The sequence below is a fragment of the Myotis myotis genome, unplaced genomic scaffold (assembly GCF_014108235.1).
Source record: "Myotis myotis isolate mMyoMyo1 unplaced genomic scaffold, mMyoMyo1.p scaffold_m19_p_5, whole genome shotgun sequence".
NCBI lineage: Eukaryota > Metazoa > Chordata > Mammalia > Chiroptera > Vespertilionidae > Myotis > Myotis myotis.
In genome coordinates, this window is record NW_023416357.1 from 54,694,915 (window position 1) to 54,716,524 (window position 21,610).

A 21,610-nucleotide genomic window follows, 5' to 3' on the forward strand; every position below is an offset into this window, starting at 1 on the left:
CACACACGTACAGCACACCACATAGATATGCATATAATACATATAAAACAATACTTTAGTGAATAACATGTGCTCTGATAGCGTCTTTGCAAACCTTTTGATTTTTTTTATTGCTAGCCTCGATTCATTAAATTATTTTACCACTATTTATTATTTTTTTATTTTACCACTATTAATGAACGATCAGTCTATAACCCGTTTGATTTAATAGTAGAGAAAATAACATTCTGCATCTCCACAAAAGCTTGTTAGTTTTCCAGCGGTCATTTCCCAATTCACCGCAAGTTTGCAGGAATTTGTGTTTGCGTGAGAAGTGAAGAAAATGAACGTGTTGTTTTTTGTTGTTGTTTTTTGCCCAGGTATCTGATAATCCTGTTAGTGCTGATTTAAATTCATTAGCTGATATACTTTGATTCACTCCCTGATGATATTCCAGGGAAATTGTGTGCGTGTTGTTGAATCCTAAACTTGAACAGTTTCTGAAACTTTCCCCAAGCCATCAATCAACAGAATGTTACTATCAATATTACCTGATACTTAGTATTATTCCATGATTTTAAAACCAATGCCTGGACAGATGTTTGGTTACTAATTATGACATTTGTTCATTATCCCTGGGAGTTAGTGTGGTTACATAGAGAGTTGGTGTTAAGCTTGTCTGGTACTAGAGTGCTTTTCTTTTTTTCTCTAAATATATTTTTATTGATGTCAGAGAGGAAGGGAGAGGGAAAGAGAGATAGAAACATCAATGATGAGAGAGAATCATTGATTGGCTGCCTCCTGCATGCTCCCCACTGGGGATCAAGCCCGCAACCTGGGCATATGCCCTGACCAGGAATCGAACCGGTGACCTCTTGGTTTCTGGGTCGACGCTCAACCGCTGAGCTACACCCGGCTGGGCTAGAGTGCTTTTCATCACCATTGTTGTATGGCCTTTCTCCTGGACTGACCCATGATGATTAAAGTTACATAATCTGGATATGCCCATCGGATTTGAGAATATTACTAAAGTAATCTTTATGGTTACCTAAACTTACGGAACTGGCAGTATTGGAGAGTAACATGTAAGAGAGTGCTCTTGAGATCAGAGGGAAAGGAAGGACACAGGATTGTGCAGAGCAAAGTTGGGTCTTGTTGCTGTAGATATGGAGGCCTGGGTTGACCCTATGGGTAGTTCTCACACTAGTATGATACCTCAGAGCTAATTCCAGTGGGGGGAGGCGCCAGGCCTGTGTACCCGCATGTTGGATGGCCATTAGTTAGGGGCTGCTCCCAGAGTGGGGCATGGTCTTGGGCAAGGAAACTCTTTAGCAGAGGCAGTCTTCTGTTCCTAAAAGGAAATATGGGTGGTGCATCACAACATACCCAGAAACTTCCATTGATGGCTGGGTCCTTCTCATTATTTAGGTCTCATACTTCCCAGAGAAACCTTCCCTGTCCCCTCTATCTGGAGGAGGTCTCCCTTGTTATTCTGTGTCTCGGGTTTTTTTTTCAAAGCACATACCACAATTTGTAATTATTCATATTTTATTTTCCAGTATACTTTAGCCTCCTCCACCAGATTAAACTTGAAAGGCACCAGGGATTCTGTTTTATCTCCAGATTGTATCTCCAGATCTTTCATAGTCCCTGGCACACAGTAAATACTCAGTAAATACTGGTTCAGTCAGTCCATCATCCTCCAAAAGAGCTTTTTCAGAAAGTCCTTTAATTTATTTACTATATTCTAATGAATCTAAGTGGACCACTGCATTAAATTCTCTGGATTTTGAGCCAGATACTGATAACCCTTCTATACTTGTTTTTAGCTGTTGAGGATTTTAGGGTCATATTGAAGTCCTTTGATGTTTATAAGTTTTAAGGTTAAAATTAAAGGAAACAATTTTCTTGTTTCGTGTTGCGATTGTTGTTAATTACATTTCTTCATTCCAGGATGGAAGGCTAACATTTTATCCAGGAAGTCAGGTAGTGAAACTTCCTTTTATCAACTTCATGAAAGCACATGGCACTTCCTTTCTGAATGCCTACACAAATTCTCCAATCTGCTGCCCATCACGTGCAGGTATGAACATGCTTAATATTAATGGAAGAAAGTGGCCCGACACTGAAAATGATTTTACAATTTAAAATTATTCCCAAAAGTAGTATAGCAAGTAATATTTGGCATTTAATAAAAACATTTTAAGTGTTTTGGGTTTTAAGGTATGTATTGGGTATTGGGGTTAGATTTTCTAATTTATTTTTCCAGAATAGGAATTTTTATCATTTAAAAGGGTGTTTAGTTCATGTGTCACTATTTCATTTCCTAATGATTGAGTGACTAAGAATCTTTTGACCAAGCAAATGAGGAAATATTCATATTTCTTGGAAGAGTTATATTTCCAAGGAAGTTTTTCAGTAAGAGTACAAGGAGTTGGGTGGGGACTTCAGAGTATACCATAAAGTAGTTAGAACTTGTCATAAATCAGGTTTATCTGAAGTTTTCCATGTTATTTCAGATTACATCTCTTCAGGCTCAATTCACTTCTATCCCAATCTAATCATTTTATTATAGTAACTTAACAAATAGGTATGATTTTAATGGCAAAACTTGTTTCTGTGACATTAAGCCATGAATAACTGGGAAATGGGGAAAACACTGCCATTCTTATACTATATCTTTTGTCTCTTCTCTGACGGTTGTTTTCCTCATTCTAATACATGATTGGTTGCTTTGGAACTCATAAATAGCATTCAACAATTTGTTTTTGACTGTAAGTTCCCAGCATGATATTCTCTGCTATTTGAGTCACAAGTTTCTTTGCCTACATTTTCAGTACTATCAACTATATAATCACCAATGATTAAAGGAATCCTGAACTATATTATAAATTACATTTCAATGATGAAGGGCCAGATATATTAAAAAACAGTGTTGTTACTTTTTTACATATCCAGAACATATTTAACTAAAAATTTACATGTTTTCACTCCTCTCCCCCGCACCCCTCCTCCCCCACCATCCTCAACACCCACTTCTGGCAACCATAGGCAGTTGAATTTGGTTCTTTTTAGATTCCACATATATGTGAGATGGTACAGTATTCAGTACTTTACCTAACTTACTTCATTTACTATAATGCCCTCAAGGTGCATCCATTGTCGCAAAAAGGCAGGATTTCCTGATCTTTTATAGCTGAATATTAGATAGATGATAGATAGATAGATAGATAGATAGATAGATAGATAGATAGATATCACATCACATTGATTTTATTCATCTCTTGATGGGCACTTAGGTTGTTTCTGTCTTGGCTATTGAAAATAATGCAGTGATCATGGGGGTGCAGGTATTTCTCTGAGCTAGTGACTTAATTTGCTCCAGATGTATACCCAGAGGTGGAGTTGTTGGATTGATTATATGATTTTTCTGGTGTAATTTTTTTAGGAACCTCCATAGTAACTTCCTCAGTTTTCCATAGGGGTTTCATCAATTTAGATTTCCATCTCCATGCATGAGGGTTTTGCTAGGTATTCTTTTCTCCATATCCTAGCCAATACTTGTTATCTCTTGTCTTTTGATAGTAACCATTCTAACAGGCACAAGGTAATATCTCATTGTAGTTTTGATTTGCATTTCCATCATGATTAGTAATATTGAAAATGTTTTCATGTACCTGTTGGCCATTTCTAAGTTTTCAATAGAAAAATGTTTATTCAGATCCTCTGCCCATTTTGTAATCAGTGTGTTTTTTTGTTTGTTTCTTGTTTTTTTGCTATTGAGTTGTATGAGTTCTTTATATTTTTTGAATATTGACCCCTATTCAACAGATGATTTAAAAATTATTTTTCCCAATCCTGGGTTGCCTTTTCATTTTATTGATAGTTTTCTTTGCTGAACAGAAGCTTTTAATTTTATATAGTCCCATTTATTTATTTCAGCTTTTCTTGCCTTTGCTTTTGGTGTCAAATCCAAAAACTTACTGTCAAGATCAGTGTCAAGGACCTTACCTACTATGTTTTCTAGAACTTTCATGGTTTCAGGTTTTATGTCCATGTGTTTAATCCATTTTGAGTTGATTTTTGTGTATGGTGTAAGATAAAGGTTCACTTTCCCCAACACCATTTATTGAAAAGACTAGCCTTTCCCCATTGTATATTTTTGGCTCCTTTGTCATAAATTAATTGACGAAATATGCATGGGTTTATTTCTGGGCTCTCTATTCTATTTCATTGATCTATGTGTCTGTTCTATAACAATAACATACTAGTTTGATGATTATAGATTTGTAATATAGTTTGAAATCAGGAAGTGTAATGCCTCTAACTTTGTTCTTCTTTCTCAAGATTGCTGTGGCTATTCGGGGTCTTATATGGTTGCATACAAATTTCGGAACTGTTTATTCCAGTGGTTCTCAACCTTCCTAATGCCGCGACCCTTTAATACAGTTCCTCATGTTGTGGTGACCCCCAACCATAAAATTATTTTCGTTGCTACTTCATAACTGTAATTTTGCTACTGTTATGAATCATAATGTAAATATCTGATATGCAGGATGTATTTTCATTGTTACAAATTGAACATAATTAAAGCATAGTGATTAATCACAAAAACAAAATGTAATTATATATGTGTTTTCCGATGGTCTTAGGCGACCCCTGTGAAAGGGTCGTTCGACCCCCAAAGGGGTCGCGACCCATAGGTTGAGAACCACTGGTTTATTCTATTTCTGTGAAAAATGCCATTGAAGTTTTGATAGGTATTGCATTGAATCTGTAGATTGTTTGGGATAGTGTGGGCATTATAAGAATATTTCTTTCAGTCCATGAGCACATATTATCTTTCCATTTATTTGTGTCTTCTTCAATTTCTTTAAACCATATTTTGCAGTTTTTAATGTACATATCTTTCACCTCCTTGGTTAAATTTATTTCTAGGTATTTTATTCTTTTTGATGCAATTATAAATGGTATTTTTTTCTTAATTTTTCTTTCTGACAATCCATTGATTTGTGGATTTTAAACCATCTTTGTATTCCTGGAATAAAGTCCAGTTGATCATGGTGTATGATCCTTTTAATGTACTGTTGAATTCAGTTTGCTAATATTTTGTTGAGAATTTTTGCATCTCTGTTCATCAGGGATATTGGCCTGTAATATTTTTTTGTATTGTTCTTGTATGGTTTTAGTACAAGGGTAATGCTGGCCTCGTAAAATGAGTTTGGAAGTGTTCCCTCTTTTTTTTTTTTTGAAGAGTTTGAAAATGACTGGTACTCTCTTTTTAAGTTTTGGTCCTGGACTTTTCTTTGTTGTGAGGTTTTTTATTACTGAGTCAATTTCATTACTCATAATTGGTCTGTTCAGATTTTCTATTTCTTCATGATTCAGTATTGTTTGGTTGTATGTTTCTAGGAATTTTTCCATTTCTTCTAGGTTATCAAATTTCTTGGCATATAACTTCATTGTAGTCTCTTATAATCCTTTGTATTTGTGTGGTATCAGATGTAACATCTACCTTTAATTTCTAATAGTATTTATTTCAGTCCTTTCTTTTTCTAGGAAAGTCTAGCTTAAGGTTTATTTTGTTTGTCTTTTTAAAAACCAACTCTTAGTTTTATCAGTCTTTCCAGTCTCTATTTCATTTATTTCAACTCTGATCTTTGTTATTCCTTTCTCTTACTAACTTTGGGCTTTTTTTTTTTTTTCTAGTTCTTAAAGATATACAGTTATTGTTTATTTGAGCTCTTTCTTTTTTCTTAATGTTCATCATTATGGCCGAAACCGGTTTGGCTCAGTGGATAGAGCGTCGGCCTGCGGACTGAAGGGTCCTGGGTTCGATTCCGGTCAAGGGCATGTACCTGGGTTGCGGGCACATCCCCAGTAGGAGATGTGCAGGAGGCAGCTGATCGATGTTTCTCTCTCATCGATATTTCTAACTATCTCTCTCCCTTCCTCTCTGTAAAAAAATCAATAAAATATATTTAAAAAAATGTTCATCATTATGAAATTCCTTCATACTAGTAGAACTACTTTTTATGCATCCCATTAATTTTGGAATGTTGTATTTTCATTTTCAATTGTTTAAAGATATATTTTGACTTCTCTTTTGATGTTTTCTTTGACCCATTGGTTGTTCAGTAGCATGTTGCTTAATTTCCACATATTTATGAATTTTCCAGTTTTCTTTATTGTAGTCAGAAAATTGCTTGATATGATTTCAATCTTCTTAAATATATTAAGACTTGTTTTGTAGCCTCAGATATGATCTATCCTGAAATGTTCCATGTGTACTTGAGAATAATATATTTTTTCTGTTGCTTTTGAGTGGAATGTTCTTTAAATGTCTGTTAAGTGTATCTGGTATTACAGGTAGTTTAAGTCCAGTGTTTCCTTACTGATTTTCTATCTGTTGTTGAAAGTGGGGTATTGCAGTACCCTAGTACTATTGTATTGCTGTCTGTTTTTCTCTTTAGGTCTATTAATATTTGAAGAAGGATTTATTGAATAAATAGTTGTAGAAAATGAGATAATTAATCATGAACTACTTAGTGATTATTTTTGTGATTGAAAGATGACTCTAGAATCAGACAGGCCTTATATTTAATTCCAGCTGTATTTACCTTAAGCAACTTAAACTATAAGCATTAGAGACTCACCTGTAAAATGGAAATAGTAACTCCTTGCAGAGTTTCCGAGGTAATCAGAAATGTTAGGTGAAGCATCTAATGCAGATATGTTTTATTCCAGAGCATGCGCTCTAAACTAGTAGACTCTATTCTCTCTTGCAGTAATTGTCTTAATAGTTAACACAAATTTTTAAGCTTACACTGATCTCTATTTCTTCTTTTCCCCCCAGCAATGTGGAGTGGCCTCTTCACTCACTTAACAGAATCTTGGAATAACTTTAAGGGCCTAGATCCAAATTATACAACATGGATGGATATCATGGAGAAGCACGGTTACCAAACACAAAAATTTGGAAAGCTGGACTATACTTCAGGACATCATTCCATTAGGTAAAAAATAAAACAAAAAATAGTCCTCATAGGCTTTTCTCTGCTAGATCACAAAAATGTACCCTTTTTGACTTTTTAAAAATTTCTCTAATAAGGTAAAATTAAATCTCTTAATCCCTCAATTGTGTTAATTGGTTAAAACATTAGCTTTCTTTAATCTTCCTAAAATATTAAATTTGCTAATATGCTGATAATTTTTTCTTAAATATTAAAGGTCATTAAGATATCTATTAATTTGTTTAGCCCATGGTTTATTTTTACTGAAATTTTGTTATATAATGGCTACTTTATTAATTACTTTACAGTTTTCTTTCTACTTGTTTTTGTGAGTTCATTCTAATGTGAGTCTATTATAACTTCCTTTTTTTTTTTTCCTTTCATTTTAGTAAGTTCTCAAAACCAGGTAGTCAGGCCTGGTTGATAATAGTAGAGATCTAGAAACAGATTAACTACTTTTGAATTCTAGTTTCTCTGTCTACTACTAACCTGTGTAGTATAATCTTGGAAACATTATCTAAGCTCAGGAACTTTAATTTCTTTGTTGTAAGGATAAAATGAAATAATATATGCAGAAAAGAGCTAACACAGTAGGTCCGAAACTTGTAACCTTAGAAAGACCTGCTTTCAAAGTTGGCCTTTGGCTGACATCTGGAAACTTGAATTTCAGGAGTGTTCTATATTCCCTAACTGATCAAATGAATTACTGTGTACCTAGAGTGTTTGTACAATGTGGTTCATTCTGAACACCTGATTTTGCTCTGGGAGTCTACAGTTTTGGTATGTTCTCGGCAGAGGGTGTCTACATAATCAGCCCACAATGACAACTTGGGTATTAAGTCTCTAATGAGCTTTCCGATAGACAACACTTTACACATATTGTCATAAACAGATGCTGGATGAATTAGGTGTGTCCTTTGTGACTCCACTTGGCAACTTATACCTTGTTTCCTGTGGAATTACCCTAAGCATATTTTCCCTTTGCTGCTATTGCATTGTGTCCTTTTGCTGTAATAAATCATAAGTGAGTAAAACTCTTTGCTGGCCCCATGAGTCCTCCTAGTGAACTTAGGTGTAATCTTCGGGTCTCCCAACACTGTGACTCCTGGCACAAATTTATATTAAGACCTCAGAGCAGTACCTCTTGCCTAACAGGTGCTAATTGAGGGCTATGGTAAATATAGTCGTGATGAGGATGATGCTAATGACTACAATAAGAGCCAGAGAAATATATTCAATAAAAGTAATGGAACATGTCATGAGATAAATAGTGTTCCCCAAAAATTCACATCCACCTGAAGTTTCAGAATGTGACCTTATGTGGAAACAGATCCAGTTTGTAGATTCAATTGGAGGTGAAATCATCCTGGATTTAGAGTGAATCCTAGTCCTATCAGAAGAGGGAAGGACACACACAGAGAAGACGGTGCGGAGACAAGAGACATATTTGGAAGTGATCGCATCTAAACTCAAAGAATGCTAAAAGATCACAAGCCAAAGAATGCTAAAGCTTGCCAAGAGTTACCAGGGGCTAGGAAGAAGCAAGGGGATATTCTTTCCTAGAACCTATGAGCTACGGTTCTCAACAGGCACACTGGTATGCTGCAAGAATTTTTAAAGCATGCAATACTTGACTACTTACTCATGGGCACTGGCCTGTTCTCCCTGAGATTATCAAATTTTAAGAAATGACAACAGCCAACCCAACAATAGCCATCTGGTGTGAATGAATCAAAAGTGTACCTACTTTTTGTCAGATGGACAAATAATGTATTTTTTGGTGTGCTGCAGAATTTCTAGCCTCCAGGACTGGGAGGGAATAAATTTCTGTTGTCTTAATCTACGCCATTTGTAGTAGTTTGTTAGAGCAGCCCAAGGAAACTAATACAATGACTTTTGGGTAAACAGATACTAAAATAATCTAGAAGGACTAAGTAGAGCAGGTCTTCCAATAATGTCCTTTTGTTAAACTCCTCATTTCATCATGATGTTGATGAGATGCCATAGGAACATAATGCTTTTTTGTATCAATTGGCCAGTGGTAAAACTGGTTTTGTTTTATGTCATTTCACTAAAGTCACAGAAACCATCAATGATGTTAAGGGAGGACTTAACTGTATTAATCTTACTCTCTGGTTAATGTTAAATTTCTTTCCTTCTCTGTCTCCCAAAATCTACAAGATATCAAGACTGGAATCCCAGAAGTAATCCTGATTCCTTTTCCCCACCACTGTCTTCTAATCCATCACCAAATATTGTCAGCTCTACTTCTTAAATATTTCTCCAGTTTATTCACTTCTTATTATCTCCACCAAGTACTATCATCTCTTGCCTAAACTACTGAAATGGCCTCCCAACTTTTCTTCTGACTAATTTTCTATAAGGCAGTCAGAGTGATCTTTTTAAAATATACATTTGATCAAATGACTTGCCTGCTTAAAATTTTTCAATGGTTTTTATCTTGGCAGGTTGGCTAAAATCCCAAATCCACAACATTGTTTATAAGACCCTACAATAACCTAGCCCCTGCCTACCTCCAGTCTCATTTAGAACCACTCACTTTCTCCCTCAGTGTGTATTTGGTCTTCCTTTAATCCTTTAAAATTCGTTTGACTACCTCTGGACAGTTGACAAGATAGTTCTTCCGTGCAAAATGCTCTTCCCCTACTCTGCCTGGCTAGCACAGCAGAAAGAAAGGGTGGGAAGGGAGGTAAGTGTGGTGGGAGGAGTATAGGCTTTGAATCTGTCAGAACTGTTAGATGCCCAGCTGCCTGCCTATCATCCTTGTGGCCTTAAGTTACTTGACTTCTCTAAGTGTTGGTGTTCTTATCTGTAACTGGAACTAATAATACCCACCTCATTGGATAACTGCCATTTTAAAAGGAATTAATAAGATTATATTTAAAAATTAAATGAGATAATACAAAACAGTTCCTGGCACAAAGTAAGCATTTAATCAAGGTAAAATAGTGTTGTTATAGAAATGGCTTAACCAGAATTGTAGTTTAATACTTACATAACTTTTCCTTTTTCTAAAGTTCATTACATTGCTGTTATTTTATTGTTTCACAAATTTCTCTTTAAAATCCTCCTTTTTATAAAATAAGGCTAATCCAAAGTAAAATGCAACTATTCTTTTTATCTTATTTGAAATTCTTCCTCTTTGTTCCTTCAATCAATCCAATAATAAAAAGAATCTGGACTTGAACTCCCTGTTATCATAATTCTGTGTGAAATGGTTAAAATATGATCTGAATGTTATTCTTCTTGTGATAATAATGCTTGGAGGAGGCAAGGACCCTGCCTTTTCATTGCTTTATTCCCATCGCCAGTAGTGCTAGTGCATTATAGGCACACAATTAAATGTTTGTTGAATGAGTAAATGGAATAAAGTTACATTGTCTACCTATGGCTTAATACTTGATAAGCATTGATGTTCTATTTAACCCAGGATCATAGCACCCGTCCATTATTACTGTTTTGTATATATCTTCAACTAATGGAATATATCCTGTTTTTCAGGTTTTTAATATTTTAAGTATCCTTAATTTTCCTAAGGTCTTTCTCATGTGAAATTCTAAAATTAGAAAAAGGAAAAGTTGGTATTTCAGAGGTCAGAGATGGTTTTTAGAATAATAATTGGTTGCAGCATATTTTCATTGTGCTCACTCTCCCACCAGAGCTTAGGAAATTGAAATAAATAATCAGGACTCTACTTACATGGGTACTGTATGTACCCACACAGTCATATGGCCGACAAGTAGATCAAGGTTTCTGCTTATATATTTCTTGAACCACCTACTATGTACCAGACACTATTTTTAGATGATGGGAATATAGTAGTAATCAAAACACAAAAATCTCCACCCTCATGGAACTTACATTCTTGTGGCATTAGAAGAGAATTTAAACAAGCTACTGTCTTATCATTCCTAGCTAAAAGTTTAAAACCTAAAATCCAATTATTTTTTATTTTATCTTACCATCATTGTAATTATATATGTTCTCAATTCATATAGCTTATGTTTTCCTCACACAAATTCACAAGAGGCGATTTTAATCCCCTCAAACAAATGAAAAAATAAAAGACCTACTTCCAAAGTGAGAGGATTGCTTTGGAAAAACTCTTAAGCGAGAGCTTCTAGCAAAAGGAATCAAATCATAGGCTGCTAACAACACTCTTCCTATCCCTGTCAGGCCAGCAGACCAACAGGATCACAGGCTTTGTAAATAAAACCGGAGAGACCAAGAGGAGAGGGAGAGAAGTCAAGAACAGCAACCACAGGGCCCTCTCTCAGTCCCTCAGAACTCTGCAGGCTAGTGAATAAGTCTGTGTTTACCTAAAAATATCCACTATTATTTTATAATCTGATATCATCTATAACTTTAGGTCAGTTTTGTCCATATTGAGGAGGATTTAATTTTATTCTTTCCCTTACAATGGAGAAAGACATCCATTCCTTTGGTCATTTTAGAAGCTCTTTTAGACCCACTTCCCACCCACCCACCCACCTACACACCTTATTATCTTTATTGATATTCAGTATCTAGAACAGCTTGCATAATTCTGGGTGCAATCTCAGCATGATATTTTATGAGTGGAAGAGCCTGCTGTTGGTTTTGTTTAGTTTTGTTATTCCAGAACTCCCTTCTGATGACTAGCAAATTCTTGGCAGAAGCAGCTTCTGGGGCTGTCTTCAGATTGCTGTCTACCATGACTCCTACTCAGGTTCCTGTAGCATGAGTGATAGTTCTGTGCCTACAAACTCATTCCAATTCTTGGATTTTTTTCCCATTTAATTACTAAAGTTTAATTTATGATGTTTAGCTGCCCATAATGGAGTTTATCTCCTACTTTTACCAGTGTTAGCCATTTGAGGATATTAAATTTCCTTCTGGCTAACCTGTTTTTTTCTAGATTTCCTAATTAACTTTTAAAATAACTATTGCAGAAGGAGATCTAGAGGAAGGAAGATTATAGGGATTGAATAAATTCTTTTAAAAACTGACTAACAGTGACCTCCCATGACTGCAGAGAGATATCTGGGTTTACCAGTTGGAAGATACTGAAGGGTGGAATGTGAATTTTTTGTATTTTTTAGGATCGGCCTGAAAATAAACCTGAATGTGACTGTTTCAGGGACAAGACAATTTAAATTTTGTAATTAAACCTTAAAGAGGTTTCAATTCCTATAAAATCATGACAGATATTATTTAGCTTTGTAAAATTTTAGTTACAGTTAATGAAGACCAAAATGAGAAAGCTTAATATTGGTTGGACATTCAGCTTATGAAAGACCCTTAAGTTTAAATTGTTGAAAATTTAAGGTCTCTTTACTTGGAAAACATATCTTCAAATTGAAATTCCTGTAATATACATACTTCAGTCTGAGATCATATAAAACCCCATCTAACTAAATTTTTTTCCTTATAATTCTCATTATTTTACCCAGTACTTTTTTTGTATATGAAAGCTCCAATCAGAACCCAGGTTTTTCAATCTTTGAAAGATGCCTTTTATAAATCCAAACCCTTCCCCTGTAACCTTGTATAGACTCTTAAAAGTGCCTTTTTTTTAAAGAAAATGCCAACAGTATTTATAGTAGTAGTATAAAGTTACTTAAGGTGTCAGGCCTCAGAAGAAATGGACCATTATGACAGCAAAACTGTCTCAGAATATTTACACAAAGTTGCTTGGATCTCCCCCAAATTATCACTTTCTCTATTTTTAGTTGGACTGCTATTTCTGTAAATTGATTTTTTTCTAGCAGTTCTGGGTGAATTTTTTTTTTTAATTTCCACTTCAATCCCCATGCACTCTTGGTGAGAATGCAGATTAATGCAGCCCCTATGGAAAACAGTACTGAAATTTCTCAAAAAAATTAAAAAATGGAACTGCCTTATGACCCAGCAATTCCATTTCTGGGTATATACCCAAAGAAACCCAAAACACTAACCTGAAAGAATATATGCACCCGTATGTTCAGTGCAGCATTTACAATAGCCAAACTATGAAAGCAGCCCCAGTGCCCATCAATAGATGAGTGGATAAAATAGTTGTGGTACATATATACAATGGAATATTTTGCAACCATAAAAAAAATAATTAAACTTACAGCCTAAGTGCCCAGCAGCAGATGAGTGGATTAAAACATTGTGGTACATCTACACAATGGAATATTACACTGCAATAAAAAAGAAGGAATTCTTATCATTTGCAACAGCATGAATGGAACTGGAGAGCATTATGCTAAGTGAAATAAGCCAGTCAGAGAAAGATAAATATCACATGATCTCACTTATTTGTAGAATATAATGAAGAACATAAACTGATGAACAAAAACAGATCCAGAGACAGAGAAACATCGATCAGACCATCAAACCTCAGAGGGAAGGTAGGGGAGTGTGCGGGTAAGGGGAAGAGATCAACCAAAGGACTTGTATGTATGCATATAAGCCTAACCAATGGACACAGACACCAGGGGTGAGGGCATGAGTTGGGGGAGTGGGGGGACATAGTGGGGATAAGGACACATATGTAATACTTTAATCAATAAAAAAATAAATAAAATAAAATATGGTAATTTAATATATGCCCAAAAATAATTAAAACTTACCGTTTGTATATGAACTTACAAATAAGTTATATTAAAAACAAGATTAATCTTACCTAATAATAGACAAACATGTAAATTGACTGTACCTTTGCCACACTAACCAGCCAATCAGGAGAGTATGCAAATTAACCCAACAGAGATGGCGGTTAATTTGCATACATAGGCCCCAAGCGGCAAAGCGAAGCCTGATGGCCCTGGGGCCGGCTCCAGCTGGAGCCCAGCCAGAGCGAAGGCCTGGGTCCCGGGTGCCAGAGGCAAACCGGTGCCAGCAGCCAAGGGAAGGGGAATCTCTTCGTGCAACAGGCCTCTAGTAAATACATAAAACATTAAAAAAAAAACATTTGTGACAATATGGGTGGACCTAGAGGATATTAAGCTAAGTGAAATAAGTCAGAGACAGACAAATACCTTATGACTTCACCTATGTGGTATTCAAAGAACAATATAAATGAACAAGCAAAATAAAAACACTCATAGATACGGAGAACACACTGATGATTGCCAGAGGGGAGGGTGGTTAGGGGACTGGGTGAAAAAGGTGAAGGGATTGAGAAGTGCAGATTGGCAGTTACAAAATAATCATGGGCATGTAAAGTACAGCATAGGGAATACAGTCAATAATCTTACCTAATAGTAGACGAACATGTAAATTGACCGTCCCTCCGCTATGCTCACCAGCCAATCAGGAGAGTATGCAAATTAACCCAACAAAGATGGCGGTTAATTTGCATATGTAGGCACAAAGCGGCAAAGCGAAGACTGAAGGCTCCGGCCAGAGCAGCGAAGACTGAAGGCTCCGGCCGGAGCAGCAAAGACTAAAGGCTCCAGCCGGAGGAGCAAAGGCCTGGGTCCTGGGTGCTGGAGGAAAACCAGTGCCAGCAGCCAGGGGAAGAGAATGCCTATTGCACGAATCTCTTCGTGCAATAGGCCTCTAGTATTATAATAACTATGTGTGGTGCCAGGTGTGTACTGGCAATATCAGGGGGAACACTTTATAAAGTATATGATTGTAAAGTATACTTTGTAAAGTATATGAGTTCAGTATTATTTCATATTAGTCATGATTTATAACTTGTTTCTCTCGTTGGCTCTTAGTCTTTTCTCACTTACATCATTTCCTACCATAACGTTGACCTGCATGACCCTTTTTTATTCAAGCTCTATCTCCTTTGTTGTGACTTTTACTCAACTCATGGATAATTGCCAGTTGCCTGACTTTGCTTCCCAGATTCAAATTTTGTAAATAAGAATGATAGGCCCAACTCATATTTCATTCCAGAGCCCATCAAAATTGCTGACCAGGTGAAAGACCTAAGGATGTGGTCCTTAGGTGAGTGCCCACCCCCAACCAGTCGACAGGACAGAGGAGTTCAATCCTACACAATACAATGCGGTCATTTGGGTCCCCCTTCACCAAGAGCTATAGACATGGTGACATGTCTTATGCAGTGACGTCTTGGCAAATTCTTAATGACAGATTTACTGGGGAACAATCTACCTGCTTTATCTTTCAGATTTGATGGAATTTTGTCCAGGTTATATTTTCTGTATGATATTAAAAAACAAAAACTTACAAAAATCTTAAATGTTAGAGTTGTTCCAGTTGTATGTTAAATTGAGAGTTATAAAAGAAATCTTCCCCTTTTTTAATATAAAAGTAGTGAATAGATTTACTAGTAAACCATTAGAGTTAGTCATAGCCAAACTATTTTATCACAGTTGCTTTTTACACAATGTAGAATAAGGCCCTTTTTTAAAAAAAAGTATAGTGTTAGAAGGGTTTTATGCCTGAGTAGATACAAGGTGGTAATATCATTTTGGTAGTTAAGAAGTCACCTCAAACTCCTGCCTAGAACTCTTACAGAATTTAGGCACATGGTAAGCATTCCACAGATTTTTCTTGACATGAATAAAAAAGGCTGCCTTTGTTTAAGTAAGCCCAACCTGCAGCAAACATTTCTCTTAAGGGCTATAATCATGTCAGAATTTGAAGTTATAAATATTGATGCTCCCATAGTCATGAATTTACTAGAACACTAGAAATGGCTAGGTTGGATTGACCCAAACCACTATGCCCAATTAATATTCGACAAAGGAGGCAAGAGCATACAATGGAGTCAAAACAGTCTTTTCAATAAATGGTGTTGGAAAAATTGGACAGATACATGCAAAAGGATGAAACTAGATCACCAACTCACACCATACACAAAAATAAACTCAAATGGATAAAAGACTTAAACGTAAGACGGGAAACCATAAAAATACTAGAGGAATCCACAGGCAGCGAAATCGCAAACATATGCCGAAGGAATTTCTTCTCTGATAATGCTCCTAGGGCAATGGAAACTAAAGAGAAAATAAACAAATGGGACTACATCAAAATAAAAAGCTTTTGCACAGCAAAGGAAACCATCAACAAAACAACAAGAAGACCCACTACATGGGAGAACATATTTGCCAATGATACCACCGATAACGGTTTAATTTCCAACATTTACAGGGATCTCATGAAACTTAACAAAAGGAAGATAAACAATCCAATAAAAAAAATGGGCAACGGACCTAGATAGACACTTTTCGAAAGAGGACATACAGAAGGCCGAAAGACATATGAAAACATGTTCAAAGTCACTAATTATAGAAGAGATGCAAATCAAAACAACAATGCGATATCATCTCACACCTGTCAGAATGGCTATCATCAACAAATCAACAAACGACAAGTGTTGGAGAGGATGTGGAGAAAAAGGAACCCTTCTGCACTGCTGGTGGGAATGCAGACTTGTGCAGCCAGTGTGGAGAACAGTATGGAGCTACCTCAAAAAACTAAAAATGGAACTCCCATTTGACCCAGTGATCCCACTACTAGGAATATATCCCAAGAAACCAGAAACGCCAATCAGAAAGGATATATGCACCCCTATGTTCATAGCAGCACAATTCACCATAGCTAAGATTTGGAAACAGCCTAAGTGCCCATCAGCAGATGAGTGGATTAGAAAACTGTGGTACATATACACAATGGAATACTATGCTGCGGTAAAAAAAAAGGGAACTCTTGCCTTTTGCAACAGCATGGATGGAACTGGAGAGCATTATGCTAAGTGAAATAAGCCAGTCAGAGAAAGATAAATACCACATGGTCTCACTCATTTGTGGATTATAGAGAACAACATAGACTGATGAAAAGGGACAGACCCAAAGACTGAGAAACAGCGATCAGGCTATCAATCCCCAGAAGGAAAGTAGGGGAGGGCGGGGGTAAGGGGAAGAGATCAACTGAAGGACTTGTATACATGTATATAAGCCAAACCAATGGACATGGACAACAGGGGGATGGGAGTATGAGTGTGTGTGTGGGGGGGAGGTTGGGGGTTAATGGGGGGGATGAGGACACATTTGTAATACCTTAACTAATAATAAAAGAAAAAGAAAAAAAAAAGAAATGGCTAGGTTGGAGTTCATAACCTAAGTCCATTAAATCCCTCCGTATCCACCACCACACTCATGCAAAATAAAACGTTTTGCTTAAAATGTATTTGCTGTTATTATATAGTATTTTGCATTATATAATTGCATAAATATTTATAATAAATATATAACAAAATATATAATCAGTATAATGTATAATTAATGTATAATGTGTTATTAAGTATAATAATATTATAAAGTATATTGATATTATAAAAATATCCTATATAATAAAAGCCCAGTGACTGAATGGCAGAACGACTGACTGAGAAACCAATGCTATATTGTTTTCATAGTTATGATAAATTTTATAGAATTTACTATTTAGGGCTTTCTATATGCTAGATAAAGTTGATTAGAAACTGTTAGATGTAATTCCACCAAAATCCTACTTTTCATTATATTTATAAAAATATATTGCATACCTGCTACAAAAATTATATTTTTATTGTGGCTGCTTACATTTCTTGCCTTCAAAAGGCAGATAACAGTTCTATTTTAGCTCATCTATGGGCCATCAGTCATTTTAGGTAGTTTGAAATTCCCCTAATATGGGGGTTTATGTTTTGATATAAAATATTCTTTGTTTCTACATTGTTATCTGACTTTTTTAAAACTATCCTGTTAATGGATAGGTTACTTCACAGGGGCTTGCCTCAATCGAAACTTATAAAAACAAGCTTCTTAGAAATGTCCATGACTGCTTCCTAAACAATTATGCCAGCTAAGTATTCTTACACATGTATTGAGAACAAGTAGTAGTAACTACTGCTACTTAGCTTTCCAAGTAGTTAGATAAAACAGACTAAATATTTAGAAAAAATTGAATTGATTGAATCATTTATCTTTTATATCAGCTAATAAAAGTGTATTTAGTTTCAAATGGATAAGAAATTTGTATCACTATTAGTTTAGACAGCTTAGATCATAGTTAAAATTGTTCTTATAATGAGAAGGATAAAGCTAGAAACAATTTAAAACATTAAACTTTATAAACACATAAGGTACACCTGGGAGGTAGGATTTTAAAAATATAAAGATTTAGTGGCAGGAGAAAATTATAGTAGCTTTGGCTAGAAATACTCTCTCTCTTCTTCTAACAACAACAAAAAAAGACAAAATGCTAGAAAATTAAAAAGTTCTAGGAATCCAAAACATCTTTTATTTTACTAAATATCTTATAAAAAAAAAAAAGTAACCTTTCTAAATAAGCTAAGTTTTAAAGAACACATAGATGAATGAATATCTTATTCTTATTTTTTCTTGGTTTTTGAATTTGTAATGCTCAATAACTTTATTAGTGAGGTCTATTAATCTGAACATTTACAAGACTGAGTCTACAAACTGTTTTTCATGCCATGCCCAATCTCAGAGAAAAGATTTCAACAAATATCAAGTGTAACATTTGTTCTAAGCTTTTTAGAGATATTTTTATCTGGTTAAGAAAGGGTTCTTTTACTCTTACTTTGTAGCAGTTTTCCCATGCATGGGTATTGTATCTCCTTTTTTTTGTTAATAAGGTGAAATATGTTGATTCAATTTCAAATGTTAAACCAAAGTTTCCTTTGTCAAGTTAAAAAAAGAAAGAAAATCATTTTCCATGTTGCTTTCTTATGTGTATGCTTAGTCTTTAAAGCTTTATACATACCTTACAGCATACCTGTCTTTTTGACTCCCCAGCAATCGTGTGGAGGCATGGACAAGGGATGTCCCTTTTTTACTCAGACAAGAAGGCAGACCTATGGTTAATCTTATCCCTAACAAGACTAAAGTAAGAGTGATGGAAGGGGACTGGAAGACTACAGACACAGCAGTAAGCTGGTTAAGAAAAGCAGCAGTTAATCACACGCAACCATTTGTCCTATATTTGGGATTAAATTTACCACACCCTTATCCTTCACCATCTTCAGGAGAGAATTTTGGATCGTCAACATTTCACACATCTCTTTATTGGCTTAAAAAAGTAAGTACACTACGTGTGCTCAAAACTAGAAGTTAACATCATATCTGTATGTTACTGGTATTTACTCACAGTTTCTTTTATTATCACTTTTAAAGAAAAACTTAAATATTGAGTATTCTCATTAAATCAAATTGACCAGTAGCTGGTTGACAAAAGCTGAAGGGGCAATTTTATAGAAATAAGATAAGTGTTAAAACTTGGAAACCTACTGCTGAATTGAATACATTTGCACATAATATGTCTATTAAAAGAGAAACTACAGTGGATAGAGCATCGGCCTGCGGACTGAAAGGTCGCAGGTTCGATTCCGGTCAAGGGCATGTACCTGGGTTGTGGGCACATCCCCAGTGGGGGATGTGCAGGAGGCGGCTGATCAATGTTTCTCTCTTATCGATGTTTCTAACTCTCTGTCTCTCTCCCTTCCTCTCTGTAAAAAATCAATAAAATGTATTTAAAAAAAAAAAAGAGAGAGAGAAACTGAAAGATGTTCTCTAAGTGCAGGCAATATTCACTCTGCACAGTTCAGGATCGAAAAAAACGACCCTGCCAGATGAAACTGCTCAAAGAGATCTTCATAATCAACTGGGAGAGTGACCATTTTTTCTAGGACTCAACTCATTTGTCAAAACATTTAAAACTCTCTTATTTGGGGTTAAAAATGTATAGGGAAATGAAAAACAGTGAAATCAATACTTATTCAATGCATTGTAACTAGAAACATTGAGAATTAAAGTGTTTGCTTTTTTGTTAAAAAAAAAAAAACATATCAAGAGTAGTTTGAACAGTGCTTGCCTTCTCATTGTATAATTTAGATATGGAGCAAACATCTTCTCTATATCGTGGCATATTGTCAGATTCATAACTAAATTTGGATTGCCTTCCAACATTTTCCCCTTTGCTCTTTCAATGTTGTGATATATTTCTGAGAGTTCCTTTCCTGTGACGATTTTTGCCACTGTCACTACCGCTAGGACGTTTGTCCTTTCTTTGCAATGACCTTCCTCATTTACATCAATGAGTGTGTCTTCACTGAGTTCCTCGGACTGCCTGTCTAGCAGTGTCAACCTTCCCACGTCAGCTATTTCTTCTATGACTTCCAGTGTTACCACTTTTTATTAATTTATTGTACATTCATCTTTGTTAACCAACTCCCTCTTTTGATTATCCATTTCTATACACTGTCCCATGGATTTCTCACTAAGAGACAGGGAGGCAGCACAACTGCACAGTGTGCTGTCTGTGTGTATATGGATAAAAGATGTGCAGTGATCAGTCAGTGACAGGCTTTGAAAGAAATGGTCTGATTAGTCCCTGATACACGTCTTTCATTCAGATAGTGATTTGTAGACTAAGTAGCTAGCAGCACATGACTGAAGGTTTGTACTGTATGCACTGATTCACAGTTAATATACTGTAGTAACTAAAATTTGAACCCCGTTATTGGGAGACTGGTGTCTCACTAAACTGTGGTAACTGCAATCTGTGTATATCTGAACCCTGCAGAGGGAGGACTGTCTGTGTTTTGAAACATGTCGTCTTAAATCGAATTTAAGTTGCTTAAGCAACTCTAATCAGAAACACTATTTAGTGCACCCTATTTTAAAGGAAATACTGTCCAAGTTGCAAATACATCATGTCTTCTTAAAAAGTTCTAACTGGCTCCATCTTTAAAAAAAGTCATCTGGAGTTAGTACTAGCCTAATGAAATGAGTCAGATAACTTTTAAATAAATAGTAAGTAGATATTTGAATTTTTTTAAGTTACTTAAATATATGACTTAAATCTTAATCATTTTCACCAAAACTGTAAGCATTTACATATATGAAAAAGTTGTATTTGTTTATCAGATATTTTGCTATCTCACCAGATACTGCCATTTTTACTAGTGAACTATTAGAGAAAAGAAGTCTACAATCTTAGGGTGTTAATCTGAAATTTGAAGTGATTATACAACTATCTTAAAGTTCTCAGACCCTTTTTCTGTACTAGAATACTGTCTAATATAGCTCATGTCATTTTCATTGACATGTATAATTTTTAAAATAATTTTCATCTCACTATATATAGATATTAATATATCTGTTTTATTATTAGTGGGAATATTGACAATTTGTTTCTAATTTATTTGTTTTACTATTTTCAGTACATGATTCATAATCATTCTTTTCTATTATCCTGAATAATTAAAGTATGTATGTCTAGTTCACCACACATACTTGGTGGATGAGAGGAACATTACTACTTTGTTTTTCTCCCCTTTTTAGGTGTCTTATGATGCCATCAAAATCCCAAAGTGGTCGCCTCTGTCAGAAATGCACCCTATAGATTATTACTCTTCTTACACAAAAAACTGCACTGGAAAGTTTACAGAAAGAGAAATTAAGAATATTAGAGCATTTTATTATGCTATGTGTGCTGAGACAGATGCCATGCTTGGTAGGTGGTATAATAATTAGCAATTACATGAAAAAAAAGTATAATATTTTGCCAACAAACCATGATTATGCTAGTTGGTGACTTGAATGAATATCCTGAGATGATTTCTTATATCAGTTGCTTAGATACTT

General features: G+C 35.3%; 1 protein-coding gene across 3 annotated transcripts in view; it reads left to right on the plus strand.

The window, feature by feature from the left end:
* ARSK (arylsulfatase family member K) overlaps positions 1-21,610 on the plus strand; it is a 29,021-nt gene that overhangs the window by 533 nt on the left and 6,878 nt on the right. For 2 of the 3 annotated variants that reach the window (XM_036310717.1, XM_036310716.1), the window contains exons 2-5: positions 1,933-2,062; positions 6,836-6,995; positions 18,761-19,043; positions 21,308-21,479. In XM_036310717.1, the coding sequence (XP_036166610.1) occupies positions 1,933-2,062; positions 6,836-6,995; positions 18,761-19,043; positions 21,308-21,479 (745 nt within the window). The remainder of the gene's footprint in view (positions 1-1,932; positions 2,063-6,835; positions 6,996-18,760; positions 19,044-21,307; positions 21,480-21,610) is intronic. The other variant, XM_036310718.1, reaches the window with a different exon arrangement.